Source organism: Laccaria bicolor, genomic scaffold (genome assembly GCF_000143565.1).
Source record: "Laccaria bicolor S238N-H82 LACBIscaffold_22 genomic scaffold, whole genome shotgun sequence".
Lineage (NCBI taxonomy): Eukaryota > Fungi > Basidiomycota > Agaricomycetes > Agaricales > Hydnangiaceae > Laccaria > Laccaria bicolor.
Window position 1 is genome coordinate 674404 of NW_001889893.1, and position 14360 is coordinate 688763.

Consider the following 14360-nt stretch of genomic DNA (forward strand, 5'->3'; position numbering starts at 1 on the left):
CTTCAGGGAGCATGCAAAACTACATTGAGCGAACTCCTCTAATTTTTTTACGCTGGGAGTTGTAGAATTGGAGCTACACAACCAAAACGTCAGATAATATCGAGATAGTATCCCAGGCCTGTTTAGGGAATGTATCTTGAGATCAGCGAAGCACCTATGTTATCGGTGGGGCGCTTGCTTACGGTAAGGAAAGACTCGCTGAAAATTTAAAGGAGGCTGCTCTTCAAAACTTTCCAGAGCTTTCTCCCCCATCCTACTAAATGTTTTCGACCCTTCAAGAGTATCACCAAGCAATCATCTCAGCAGCGTGGATGATTATTCTATCCCTCATCCCGCAAGACCTAGTGCGGGCTGGAGCCGTCCTCCTCGGTGTTCTTATATGTCTGCACGCTATGCGCCCACGAACCCTCATGAAAACGCTTCGGCTTCGTCTCTCGTCATTGGAGGAAAAACTACAGGACGCCGTCGATAGTGGAATTATGAGTCAATCGGATACAATTTTCACTAATCAATTCACGAGGGACATAGGAAGGTGGGTCGTTGACATCATCTCATAAAATAACGTGCTTATTGTGTCCACAATATTCGCTCTTCAGAATCCGCTACATGATCTATGAGCTCTACGAGAGGACGCTCATGACGTCTGGCGGAATTTTTCAGGAGATGAAGGCCGTTTGGGAGGGTCTCTCACTCGAGATCAACGAGTGCATTCGGGATGTTGATGCCCTAGAAAGGCACCTCGAAGTATGTTCTTCTGGGCTGTTGCCCTCCCCAATTTGACATGATGCACAGATCAACCGCGCAAAAATTCTGAAGAACCAGTATCATTTGTGGAAGTGACAGACCGAACTGAATATATACCATACCTTTCACTATCCATCACTGTTCTGCTTGACCCCCTTCCCATCGCTATGTTGTTTGCGCTTTCTTCCTGCTTTCGTTCTTCTGGTGCTGACTGTATCGTAATCATATGTATTCCGACATTGATCTAACTCCTGCGTTTTTCGCATAGACAGGACACTCTTTGTTTAGCATCGACAAGCTGACTGTTGTAAATGTATGAGTATTGTGAAATTCAAAACAAGCGAATTGGAGCATACGGATCAAGACGCAGTAAGAGCCCTCCACTTACAGATGAACAACCTAAACAACGCGCATGAGGACGCCAGCGCCTTCGCCAACAACATCGCAAACCAAGTGGCCGGGGATAGGGACCGTTGTGGAAGGGCGAAGCTGGAGTTTACCCTGCGTAGTGTATAGCCAGAGATGTTGTCGCGGAATTAGAGCCGCTATCGCGCCAGTGATTTGTGAGTGTTGTCGTAGAATGGGGAAGAGCAATATGTTCTAGCTGTCGTTTTCAGAAAGCAGCAGCCTCTGATTCGCAGCGACCGACTCATCCTCTTCCCAGGCTACCAGTGTCTTGACACAGTCGGTCCACGACCACAGCTAAGCCCGTCTGCGCGCAATGGACTCCTCGCAAGGGCATCCTAATGTGGCAGTAAGTCAAGCAACGTCACGTGACATAGCGCCACGTCCAACAAGAAAGCCTTAAAACACGTCGCGCGACAGCTGAACCATAACATGCATTGGGTCGGGGTCCAATGTGGGTCAAAAATGGGGGGTATGGAATGCAGCTGGGACCACGAGCGGGATTGATCTTTCAGTTCGTTTGCGACGGTGTATTTGGTAAGGACGTTGGTTGGGAAGGAGATTGAAATTGAGGGGAGCGTCCGAAGCCTGGGTGTAGACCAAGTAAAGAGAAAGATTCCAGGAGCCTGTGCACTCCAGTGAACAAACGTGAACAATGACTGCAATCGTTCTTGATATAAATTTGAGCGAAATCGAAGCCAATATACTGAGTTTGGTTCGAACTTTTAACCACAGAAGATCGCAGAGCAATTTGGGCTTCAATCATTGCTGAAAAGGCGGTGCCAACTTTCCCAATATCAAAGTTATGATAATATTGGTGAAGATCAGACCAAACAACCTGACACTTGATGTGGTTGTTCGGAGGCATGTTGAAGGAGAAAGTGATTCCTCAAGCAAGGCCGCACCACAGCTGTTTAACGTGTCAGTTTTTCTCATGGGAAGACAACCATGCCAAATGCACGCTGAAGCTCAAGACGATCATCTCCGTCAACATCCTATGAAACCAATGAGTCGAGCACAAAATATCACAATGAAGTGGAGCGTACAAATCGATCATGTGTGGCGCAGACTGGTTCTACCCTCGCTTGATAACGTGTATTTCCGGTTTCCGTCCCCGATCTCTTTGCCATGTTCACTAAAAGGACGGCAGAAAGGTTTTTGCGCATGAACAATAACACAGTCAGAGGTAAAATCCAATAATTCTGGTAAAAGAGGATGTCAGGAGGGCCTTGAATAACGAGGCTTGGCCTAGATCATTTATATCCACTGAATCCGCCTCCGTCTCAGGTTGGGCCTCAGTTCGATCCATCCAGAGAAGGCGGGGATCAGACCTAAACCACCAAGGACGGCTGTGAAAATGTGGCCATTGGAAGCTCTGCAGCTGTCTTCGTGATGCGAGCAGGCCTCAAGCATTGTGATAGTGCTGCACAATGTATGGCTGTGAATTTATTGATGACTTCCGTAGTAAACGGAATGGCATCTGTAGCGTATCAGAATCTATATTTTGGGGTTCTGCCGAAAGTTGCATGGAGTAACCTCAATGTAGACTCAAGGCGGGAAGATTGGTCGAAAGTTGGCACTTGCGCCAGCGTGCCCTGCAAACAAAGTCAGGTTGCCGGACAGAAGATCCCGCCTATCAAAAGGTCATTGTCAAAATTGGTGCGCATAATTAATATTGACAAGATCGGGAGACGCTTCTGGCCAGAACGTCGGCCGCTTAGAAATCCAGACGGGGTTGCAAAGACACCTGTAGATGAATATAAAATAGACGGGTCAGTTGAAAGACGAACTCAACAAACCTAACCCTACACCATGGCCACCCCACCCAGCCTGAGCATCGCAGTCCTCCTCTTCCCCGACCATCAGAATCTCGATGCCGTGGGTACCATGGACTACCTCAACAGCCACAGCCAAGCCTATCTTGCAAATTTCCCCACCGTCCAGCACCTTGGCCCCAAGGCTCCCATCTTGACGTGATACTTCGACTCCGACACCTTGGGCCCAATAACAGCCATCTCTGGCCCTAAATAGTTCCCAACGGATACTTACGAGACGTGCACGCCGGTGGATTGTATCCTCGTATCCGAGATCAACCCCTTGTCCAGTATTTTGATGTATAAAGTCCGTGAAAAGGAGCAATGGGACGATCTGAAGGTCCTCTTACTGACAGTCTGCACTGATTCTCTAGTCAAAAACAGGTGTCCTGGGCGGGTACCACAGTCTCCTCCAACAAAATGGCGCTGAGGAAAGTGGTTGACGCAAGAAGCTTAGACAATGCGTTGGGTGGGTGATGCGGGATGGGTGAAAGATGGGAGGGTGTGGAGTCTTGCAGGGGTTACGGTGGGATTGAGTTTGCGAGATCGTATTTTGATTCGGAGATGGTTGAGTTTGCAAATGTGATTTCGGAGGAGGTGGTTAGGTACATCATTCGGATGCAGGCCAACAATTGCGCATCCACCGTACTCGTCTAGCAGGCGGGAAAGCCGACCTGTGGTGGCCCCACGCGTTCTCGCTCTCCCCTTTAAAAAGAGGGTTGAAACGCGCAGAGAAAGTCAACGGCGTTGACTTTATCAGCGGGGAAGTGTTGGAGGGTACGCTGATTCGAGGGGTGAGGCCTGTGAGGTGCCGGGCCAGCGTTAGAGGCCGAGGAAAAGAGGGAGTGGGCGAGTAAGCTCGATGGTGCTGTGGTGCACGAGATACCTTGCGGCGCCGAGTAGGAGTGTTATGGATGAATATTGAATACTGAATCGGGATTGTAAGAGGAATGGAATCACGTGCGGTACCGATAATGAAGGCAAGCGTATCGTTTCCTTGAGTATAACGGCGAAAATACACGCTTTGCTTATCTTTCCATGTATCTGGCTATTGATTCTTCCGGTGAATGTCCAATGGTGGGCCGTAACCCCCGCCGCATTCCACACCCATCCCAATCCCATCCTTCTTCACCCATCTCGTATCTCGCACCCAATGCACCGCTCTGTTCAGCTTCCTGGCGTCCATCACCATTTTCAACGTGGTACCCGTCCAGGACCTGTTTGTGCGAGCTAGTGCAGACTCAACACGAGGAAGTTCAGATCAGCCCATCTCTTTCTAATGAACCCCTCCGAAAGGCTGGATATGGGTTGATCCGGGGTACGAGGATACAATCCACAGGGAACTCTGCGTACGGGCCCCTAGGTGGCCCTTATATGGCAAGGACTCAGCTGCTGGACGGTTGGCAAATTTGGAAGATAGGCTTCGCTGTCGTTGTTGAGGTAGTCGGAGAGTCGGGTCTATTGAACTCCTCTTGCAACTAATTCACTCATCTTATACTTACATTACCAGGCACCTCCGCAACCCTAGGTGAACTGGCAAGCAACTGATTTTCTCTCAAGAAGCGACAAGGATTCATTGATATTCATTCCCCGCAGTGGTCAGGCTGATCGTGCACAGCAGCCTTGCGGATGAATACTTTCCACGCTCGTGTCGATTCAACATAGCTGGGAAGGTCAGTAATACAGATGCCCATACCTCATCTCCATGGCAGAGCGGCTAATTTCATTCACAAGGCCTGAACAAGTATCAAGTTCGCCGAGAGCGTGTCATCAGACGAGAAAAAAAAAGTGAATTTGTTGCAAGTGCCAACTCTTGACCAATTTTTCGCCTTAGCTCCAAGTCGAGAGAAGTGTTCAGACCATAGAAGTTACTACGACATGACCCTCGCCAGGATGCCAGCATATATATTCTAATATGCTGGAAATGCCATGGAAATTTTGAACGGACACAGGACTTTTCACAGCCTTCCACTGTGCAGCACTGTCAAGACGCTTGAAGCCCGCTCGTTACACAAAGTCCAGGACTTCCAGTGGCCATATTTCCCGCGGCCGCCCTTGGTCGTATAACATACTTCAAGGTTCCATTCTAGGGCATCAACATCGCGGATGCACTCATTAATCTCGAGTGAGAGACCCTCCCAAACGGCCTTCATCTCTTGAAAAAATCCGCCATACGTCATGAGCTTCCTCTCGTAGAGCTCAAAGATCATGTAGCGAATCCTAAAGAGCACAAATTGTGGACACAGTAAGCACGTTATTTCATGAAACGATGTCAGCGACTCACTTTCCTATGTCCCTCGTGAATTGATTAGTGAAAATTGTATCCGATTGACGCATAATTCCATTATCGACGGCGGCCTGCAATTTTTCCTCCAAGGATGAGAGAAGTTGGAGTATTTTCGTGAGGGTTCGTGGGCGAAGGGTGTGTAGACATATAAGAGAACCGAGGAGGACGGCTCAAGCTCGCACTAGGTCTTGTGGGATGGGGTTAGAATGATCATTCACACTGCTGAGATGATTGCCTGGTGACACTCTTTAAGGGTTGAAAACATTTACGGTGGGAGAAAGTTCTGTAGTAGTCACCTTTTCATCGATTTTTACTACGCTCACAGCCGGACTCGTATAACGTGCTAAAGAGTTTGTGAAGAATATGTTTGGGTATCATGCAGGTATCATGCGCGATCGAGTTGCCGATGCGAAAAAACGCACCTTTTCGACAACTTGGGCGCTTCATATTTTTTTGACCTTCATCGATTTTTACTACGTGCGAAAAATTGGCCGTTTATGACCGTAAAAGACGCACAAGGACTGAGCAGAGCCAGAAGTGACCCTGGATCTGCTGTGGTCCAAGGGAGTGGCGCGTATTGGGGTATCGGGGAATGGGTTATGGGATTGATTAAAAACTCGTCGAAAGGGAGATTACGCAAAACCTTCTCCCCCGCCGTCCTACCAAATGTCCCTTCAAGAGTATCACCGAGCAATCATCTCAGCAGCATGGATGGTCATTCTATCCCTCATCCCGCAAGACCTAGTGCGGGCTGGAGCCGTCCTCCTCGGTTTCCTTATATGCGTCCACGCCTTGCGCCCACGAACCCTCATGGAAACACTTCAACTTCGACTCTCATCCTTGGAAGAAAAATTACAGGACGCCGTCGATAGTGGAATTATGCGTCAATCGGATACAATTTTCACTAATAAATTCACGAGAGACATAGGAAGGTGGGTCGCTGATATTGTTTCATTAATAACGTGCTTACTGTGTCCACAATATACGCTCTTTAGAATCCGCTACATGACCTTTGAGCTCTACGAGAGGACACTCGTAGCGTCTGGCGGAATTTTGCAGGAGATAAAGGCCATTTGTAGGGGTCTCTCACTCGAGATTAATGAGTGCATTCGGGATGTTGATCGCCTAGAAAGGAACCTCGAAGTATGTTCTTCCGAGCTGTTGCTCTCCCCGGCTTGACGTGATGCACAGATAAACCGCGCAAAGATTCTAAAGAGCCAATATAATTCGTGGAAGTGAAAGACCGAACTGATATACCACTCCTTTCACGATCCATCACTGTTCTGCTTGACCCCTTCCCATCGCTATGTTGTCTGCGCTTTCCTCCTGCTTGCTGCTCACTAGAACGTAATCATATGTGTTTTCCATTGTTATAACTTCTGCGTTTTTCGCCTAGGCAGGACACTCTACCCTCTTCTGCGTATGAGTATTATGAAATTCAAAACAAGCGGAATTGGAGCATACGGATCAAGACGGCAGTTAGAGCCCTCCACTTAGAGATGAGCACTCTTAACAACGTGCATGAGAACGCCAGTGCCTTGGTCAACAACATCGCAAACCAAGTGGCCGGGGATAGGAACCGTTGTGGAAGGGCGAAGCTGGAGTTTACCCCGCGTAGTATATAACCCGAGAGGTTGTCGGGGAATGAGAGCCGCTATCGCGCCAATGAATTGTCGTAGAACGTGGAAGAGCGGTATGGTCTAGCTGTCGTTATCAGAAAGCGCCAGCCTCTGATTCGCAGCGACCGACTCATCCTCTTCCCAGACTACCAGTCGCTGGACGCAGTCGGTCCACAACCACAGCTAAAGCCGTCTGCGCGCAATGGACTTTCATCCACTGGGCAGCCTAATGTGGCGGTACATCACATCCATGCAACGTCACGTGACATGGTGCCACGTCTAAGTAACAAGAAAGCATTGAAACACGTCGCGCGACAGCTGAACCACAACGTGCATTGGATCGGGACCGCAGGTGGGTGAAAGATGGGGAGGTATGTAATGCGGCTGGGACCACGAGCGGGATTGATCTTGCAGTTCGTTTGCGACAGTGTATCTTGGTAAGGACGTTGGTTGGGAAGGAGATTGAGATTGAGGGGGAGCGTCCGAAGCCTGGGTGTAGACCAAGTAAAGAGAAGGATTCCAGGAGCCTGTGCACTCCAGTGAACAAACGTGAACGATGACTGCAATCGTCCTTGATATAAATTTGAGCGAAATCGAAGCCAATATACTGAGTTTGGTTCGAACTTTTAATAACCGAAGATCGCAGAGCAATTTGTGCTTCAATCATTGCTGAAAAGGCGGTGCCAACTTTCTCAGTATTAAGTTATGATAATATTGGTGAAGATCAGACCAAAAAACCTGGCACTTGATGTGGTTGTTCGGAGGGATGTTGAAAGGAGAAAGTGATTCCTCAAGCAAGGCCGCACCACAGCTGTTTAACGTATCATTTTTCACATGGGAAGACGACCATGCCAAACGTACGCTGAAGCTCAAGACGATCATCTCCGTCAACATAAGACCTATTTATGAAACAAAGATCACAATGGAGTAGAGCGCACAAATCGGTCATGTGCATGGAATGTGGATCAAGCTGGTGCGTTCGCCTTTGACCCTCGCTTGATACCGTGGATTTCCGTTTTCCATCCCCGATCTCTTCACTATCTTAACTGAGAGAACGGCAGAAAGGGTTTTGCGCATGCACGATGGCAACGGTCTAAGGTAAATCCCAGAATTCTGGTAAAAGAGGATGTCAGGAGCGCTTTGTATCAGGTAAGAGGCTTCACCTACATCATTTGGATCCACTGAATTCGCCTCCACCCTAGATTGGGGTTCATTTCGATCCATCCACAGAAAACGGGGATCAGTCCTCAACGACCAAGGGCGGCCGCTGGAAATACGGCCACTGGAAGCCCTCAACTTCGTGAAACGAGCAGGCCTCAATCTGAATCATACTGGTTGTGAAAAGTCCCGACTTCCGTATCAAACGGAAAGAAATATGTAGTGTATCAGATTCTATATTTTGGCGTTCTGCGGAAAGTTACATCGCGGTAACCTCAATGTGGACCTATGTAAGGCGGAAGATTGGTAGTTGGCAGTTGCACCAGCATGCTTTGAAGACAAAATCAGCCATTCCTCCTTCAAAAAAGGGTAAGACACTTGGATTCCGACCTTTATGATATGTATCTACCGCACTTTGATGTTCGATGCGCGTTTAGTCTACGCAATCAAGGCTGCCGGACAGAAGATCCCGCCTATCAAAAGATCATCGTCAAAATCGCTGCGCGTGATTAGCATCGACAACATCTGGAGACGCTTCTGTCCAGAACGTCGGCCGCTTAGAAATCCAGACGGGGTTGCAAAGACACCTGTAGATGAATATAAAATAGACGGATCAGTTGAAAGACGAACTCAACAAACCTAACCCTACACCATGGCCACCCCACCCAGCCTGAGCATCGCAGTCCTCCTCTTCCCCGACCATCAAAACCTCGATGCCGTGGGTACCATGGACTACCTCAACAGCCACAGCCAAGCCTATCTTGCAAATTTCCCCACCGTCCAGCACCTTGGCCCCAAGGCTCCCATCTTGACGTGGTACTTCGTCTCCGACGCCTTAGACCCCGTAACAGCCACCTCTGGCCCTAAACAGCTCCCAGCGCATACGTACGCGGCGTGCCTGCCTGTGGATTGTATCCTCGTACCCGGGATCGACCCCTTATCCAATCACTTTCGGGGGGTGCATAAAGTTCGAGAAGAGGGATGAACGTCCTCTTATTAACAGTATGCACTGGCTCTCTAGGGTATGACGGACGGCACGAACGTACATGGTATAGATGCCTGCACCACTGAGGGCGCTCATGCACGAATCGTGGTTCTTGGTCGAATCGACGCTGTATACACGAACGGTGTTCACGCCCAGTTGTTGTAGATATGGAAGAGCCCTCGCACAAATAGGTGTCCTGGACGGGTACCACGTTGCCTGTAACAAAATGGCGCTGACAATGGTGGTAGATGCCGGGAAGCTTAACGGAGCCGTGCATTGGATGGGTGACGCGAGATGGATGGAGGATAAGAGGGTGTGGAGTGCTGCGAAGGTCACGGTGAGACTGACTTTCGGGGATCTTTTTTTGATTCGGAGATGGTTGAGTTTGCAAAGGTGTGCGCAGAGGAGGTGATTTCGGAGGAGATGGTCATGTGACTCGGATACGATCATCGATCCTTCTACACGAAACAGGGATGTACCAAAGCCCCAGAAATGGTAGGCGAGCAGGTCAAAACGCTCCACCCAGCCGTACAGGGTGGTTCGTATCCCCCTCTATCACATAGAGGTCTCCCAAAAAAGAAAAAGAACACGCAATATCCTCTTGGACTCAGAAGACCTCAGTGAGGAGCCACAATAGCAGGCTGCGTATTCCACACATTATCATAGAACCGCGGGAGCCCTTGACTCTGCATCTGCCTAGAATGTCGTTGCTATTGTTCTTGGTGATACTGAGGCGACGTCCCTCGGCTCAAGTGTGGCGAAGACTGATGATGCCCTCGTTGGCTTTGCGAAAAATCCAAATGTCGATATAGCGGCGACGAATGGTGTGAACAAGTCCCTTGCGCCCGTTGATGTTGGTGGTGATGAGTAAGAGGGGGTTGATACTGCGGTGAAGCTTTTTAGGAGGGCCAAACGTGAGGTTGTATTGATACTCTGGTGAGTAGTGTTATTAGGGGAAAGACTTGTGTTGCGAATACTGCTGCTGGTGCTGCTTCTGTTAAGGAAGTGTCGCCCGCCCTTGAGTACCCAACCTGCCCCAGCCACCGACGAACATCCAAATCATTCGGGGTCATAGGACTATAACTGTTTGGAGCACTTCAGTTGGGGCTATATTCGGGTATTTGCAGGCCTGGCAGGTAAATGCGAAAACGAAGCACTCATTGACAAAAATGCAACAGCCGTGTTCCTCTTTGATTTAGGTCTGGGTGTGGGTGAGGGGCGAATCGAAGTAGCTGGGGTGGGGTACGCCTCCTGTTCCCGTTTAACAACCTCAGAAGCCCCCTTAACCTCCTCCTTCATATCCATTCCCCCTCCACTCCTTCTCCCTCAAGCCAACCGCTCATGCTGCTTCCTCCACTCCCTCAAACAACCGCCCGTTCCACAAACTTCCCATGGACCTAAAAAGGAATAAACTTCTCACTCCTCGTCCTCGTCCTCGTCACCTCCCTCACAACGATCGTGAACTCTTGATGATATCATCCCACATCCCTTGGGCCATCGTTTGTGCGAGGAGAGACGTTCGAATTCGAAGGTGGGGTAAGGTGTGTATGCTTGCCGGTGGGATGTTAAGATTTTAAGAAGGACGTCATTAAGATTGCTTCGGTGAGTGGTAGAGCTCGACGGGTTGGGTAGAGGGATAGTTCAAGTTTTCTGTTCAGGTAGGAAAAGATGATTTGTGTGCCTTGTCAAGGAGAGGAGGTCGGTGAACGAAAAGTCTTTCATTACTTGTGAACTACCATTGTCCATCAGCTTCGTATACCCCAAAGAAAAAGAAGACGAGACCCACCGATTCAAGCCGGTATCAGCATCAAAAACAACAGTCGCATGAAACCTCTTTGCATTCTCGCGCTCGGCGAGAGGAGATGTAGAACGTGCATGTGTGTTCCAAAAAGAAATCGTAATGGTGTGCTCCTTTGAGAGTGGAGGTTAATTGGAGAAGGGAGGGTGGCCGAAGGTCAAGCGGAAGGGCGAATGAATAAGTTGCCGACGTGGATGCAAGGAGAAGGGGATAACGATGTTGTTTAGGGGATGGCGAATGATGTGCTCATCTATCACCGTGTCAATGTAGGAAAACCGAAGACGCCCATTGGGAGATGTCGAGCTGCGTGTCAGCTGATAACATGCACAGAGGTCGGATATACTTGGGACGAGCACGAGTCAGTCCTCTTGGATCGACAGCACGTAGTAGGCACCTTTCAGGATTAGGGGTCTACGCGATACCAATACTTACTTGAATGAGAAAACACTCAAACTGGAAGTGGAACAGGCGCACATCGTTGTTCACCCACCCTGTCCGTTTTTGCGTCTGTAATAGCCTCCCCTGGACCTTGAGGCAAGGCATACTAACCACGCAATTGAAACCGTGGCAAGGGGCTGCGACGGGAAGATCCCGAGACATCCCACTCCCCCGACCATGTACCATCAGCAACCCAAATGGGTCAAGTCCGCATTTAGTAAATAGCTCAGATAACGTCTAAATCAGGAAGGCGGATGGGGATCACATGAGCATGGATTCAAGATGAATTAGAAGAAAATTATATTACAGCGTCCTTGCAACGTCCGAGACATGGAATAAAAGTAAGCAGATACCAAATTCTAAATTTCGGGTGGCTCCTCTTCGAGAGTGATCCCTGTCTAGACAGAGAGAATATTGTTGAGATGGCTCGTTTCGGTGCGCGTTGCTTGACTTCATGATCGCTCAACACACCCGGATTCTCTTTTTCTTCTCCGAAGTCGGCCATCTCATCTCGAATGATCTTGACAACATCGCTATCCAGGAACTTGTTCAAAACTCTCCACTCGTCGGTCTTGAAAGGGGGTATACCCATTCTGAATATCAACTTTACGACAAGTAATGAACTCACAATTGTGTAAATGTGCATTACTAGCACCCAAGCCATCCTGAAAGGTATTTACGAAATCTCTAGACGTTCGGTAACTTTCATTCGCATTCTGTTTAGCGAGATTCTTGCACCCCGCTCCATTGCGATGCCTCTTGAGCGCTGTCAATATGTTTATAAAATTTGGGAGAACGAGGGGTTTGTTGAAGGTAGCGATGAGGAAAGACCAAGGGGGTGGCGGAACGTGGTTTTTGCATATACAGTCCCAAAATGAATTAAGGCACCCTTGGCGTACCCCCCCTTACCCCCCCAAAAAAGGAAATTTTCCAAGTTCTTATGTCAAAAACATTAAGATTTCAACATTTTTTGAGTTTCTACATGTGACGACACTTCACCCCCATATCCAAACAAGTCGGACACATCCAAGACTTTACTCCACGGCTAACCTTCACGCATTTCAGGTGAAACTAAAGTGAGCGGCTGGTCAGAAAAACATTTCGATGATTTCCAAAATATTTACGTACCCATAGAGTCTCGCAACCCTCTCCCTTGCACTCAATAGCATCTCCTCCCTCTCTCTCAATCAAACTTACTTCCTCCCCGCAACCGTGACATCCTCGGTCCAAATGCGGTCGTTTTTTACCGCGTGTGCGTGTGCGCCGGCTGCCGTTATCGTTGCCTTCTGGAGGAACAGCCTGGGGAACGGGTGCAGGGTCGAGATTGTAGGCGACGTCGATTTCATGGTTTATGTTGAGCTCTGGTGAGGATCGATGTATAGATTCTTTTATATTTTGCTCAATCTCCGACACAGTGGGGTGCGAGGCGGACACTGTGATGGGCCGGAGTAGTGCATTCCTCCGTGCAGTTGTGACGCTAGGGAGTGACATAGCCAAATGGGCGAAGGATCCCACGCAGTTACCACCAATCCAGAGGAGAACAATGGACATCATGATCTCTTCTCTCGTAAAACCCTTCGGTTTGTAGAGCTTCCTCGCCGCTTGTTCGTATTGAGCGATGAGTCCTTTCACACCAAGCTTCTTTCCCCTTCCAGCCTGAACCAGAGCAGCCACACGATCGACTCTTCCGCTCTCAACTGCCAGCACCCACTTTTTGTGGTCGTCTAACGCTGCAATCTTCACCAAGACTTTCTTGCTCTCGTTCAACTTCATCAAGCGCAATTCAACCAGTTGTTCGGATTTCCGCCGCATTAGCTCTGTCAGCGATCCAATAGGATGATACACAAGAGGTGTGTTCTCATGTATCCCACTCTCGATGCGGCCAACGATCCCTTCGTACAGCACGTTCAACGTTATCTCCTGGCAGGAGTCACAAACTCTTCCACAAGCGGTTGTAGCATGCAAGTAAGATCCTACTCCTATATCCTTTCCGCTCCCCGAAGTCTCCCCTTTATGCCTACTTACTTTGTATTATGTCATGCTTTACATAAGCATTGTAGTTATACCTCATGTAGTACATGAGGCAATAGTATCTCTTTTACCACCACCTGCAAATCTCGTATCGTTCGGATACAAAGGCCCTACCAACGGCTTTGCTCTGAACTCTGAGAAACCGCAAGTAGGCATCGAGAGGAATCGTTTACGCAATCTCCACAGGGACTGTCCGTGGAGATCGGAACACGGGTATGCTGAACGGTCACGTTCCACGACTCCGAGCGCACAACGATTCCGTTTGGATCAACTAGGTGAGTCTTCACACCTCTGTACGTCGCGTTCGCTAGGTGCCCCAACGACTGTCCCACTACCCGAGTGATTCCTACATCAAGTAGCGCTCACAAAGGTGGACACTGTGGGATCAGTCGATACACCTAGCCGACTTCTAATCTAATCTAGATTCGTACATCCGGTCTTCTACACTATACCTTTCGCTCTGTCGACCACCCTGTCCGACTACCGAGCACCGAAGAACTCGACTCCCCCCGTCGTATCTAGGGGGGGTAGGCCTGCCTTCTCAGGCACTTTTGGATCTTCAAGGATTCCGAAATCTTCCACAACCACTTCACTGCCCCTATCGACAGATTCCCCTTGGAGGAGAAGTCCTATCGGAGACGCTCCCCTCACTACTTCCAAAGCAACCACTTCGCGGGATCCGCCCCCTCATCAATCCTCATCCCAAATCCCTCGGCTTAAATCTCCATCTAGCCGAAATCCTACTTTGCCTAAAACAATGACAGGCGACTCTTCATCTCTCCCTTCGAATCATCCTCCTGGCTCGGGAGTTCCCAATCCGTCGCACTCCTCGACACCAGCTAATGCTGCACTTGAGAGCTCAGGAAATCATCGCCTCGGCATGGAAAGGGGATACGCTCTATCCCCTATGTACAGCCTCATTTTGGAATATAACCGCGAACAAGGTTCAAATTTTTCGACGGCTGCTGAAGTCTCATGGATTCTACAACAACCTAACCTCAAGATGAAAGACATTGTCGTCAAAGACGACGATTCGGATCCAGATACCAGGATTTGTCTATCAGACCCCTGTCTCGGCGCA

At 49.1% G+C, this 14360-nt stretch overlaps 6 protein-coding genes across 6 annotated transcripts; 4 read left to right on the forward strand and 2 right to left on the reverse strand.

The window, feature by feature from the left end:
• Positions 1 to 260: 260 nt before the first annotated feature.
• LACBIDRAFT_329646 (uncharacterized protein) lies at positions 261 to 840 on the forward strand (the record flags this gene model as incomplete). The annotated part of the gene is made up of 3 exons (XM_001883674.1): positions 261 to 532; positions 597 to 744; positions 793 to 840. 3 exons carry the CDS (start codon positions 261 to 263, stop codon positions 838 to 840), a joined length of 468 nt encoding a protein of 155 aa, XP_001883709.1.
• A 2120-nt stretch (positions 841 to 2960) lies between these two features.
• LACBIDRAFT_302957 (uncharacterized protein) lies at positions 2961 to 3620 on the forward strand (the record flags this gene model as incomplete). Its single annotated transcript, XM_001883675.1, has 1 exon — positions 2961 to 3620. The coding sequence occupies exon 1, from the start codon at positions 3447 to 3449 to the stop codon at positions 3618 to 3620; it is 174 nt and encodes a 57-aa protein (XP_001883710.1). The 5' UTR covers positions 2961 to 3446.
• Positions 3621 to 4817: 1197 nt separating this feature from the next.
• Positions 4818 to 5697, reverse strand: LACBIDRAFT_329647 (uncharacterized protein; the record flags this gene model as incomplete). Its single annotated transcript, XM_001883792.1, has 5 exons — positions 4818 to 4934; positions 5036 to 5183; positions 5248 to 5321; positions 5520 to 5593; positions 5673 to 5697. 5 exons carry the CDS (start codon positions 5695 to 5697, stop codon positions 4818 to 4820), a joined length of 438 nt encoding a protein of 145 aa, XP_001883827.1.
• A 219-nt stretch (positions 5698 to 5916) lies between these two features.
• On the forward strand, positions 5917 to 7335 carry LACBIDRAFT_329648 (uncharacterized protein; the record flags this gene model as incomplete). The annotated part of the gene is made up of 6 exons (XM_001883676.1): positions 5917 to 6182; positions 6246 to 6393; positions 6442 to 6485; positions 6647 to 6867; positions 6955 to 7221; positions 7298 to 7335. The coding sequence occupies 6 exons, from the start codon at positions 5917 to 5919 to the stop codon at positions 7333 to 7335; spliced, it is 984 nt and encodes a 327-aa protein (XP_001883711.1).
• A 1344-nt stretch (positions 7336 to 8679) lies between these two features.
• Positions 8680 to 10095, forward strand: LACBIDRAFT_329649 (uncharacterized protein; the record flags this gene model as incomplete). The annotated part of the gene is made up of 5 exons (XM_001883677.1): positions 8680 to 8912; positions 9031 to 9049; positions 9083 to 9349; positions 9713 to 9879; positions 9966 to 10095. The coding sequence occupies 5 exons, from the start codon at positions 8680 to 8682 to the stop codon at positions 10093 to 10095; spliced, it is 816 nt and encodes a 271-aa protein (XP_001883712.1).
• Positions 10096 to 12226: 2131 nt separating this feature from the next.
• Positions 12227 to 13021, reverse strand: LACBIDRAFT_302962 (uncharacterized protein; the record flags this gene model as incomplete). Its single annotated transcript, XM_001883793.1, has 2 exons — positions 12227 to 12319; positions 12377 to 13021. 2 exons carry the CDS (start codon positions 13019 to 13021, stop codon positions 12227 to 12229), a joined length of 738 nt encoding a protein of 245 aa, XP_001883828.1.
• Between the last annotated feature and the right edge of the window lie 1339 nt (positions 13022 to 14360).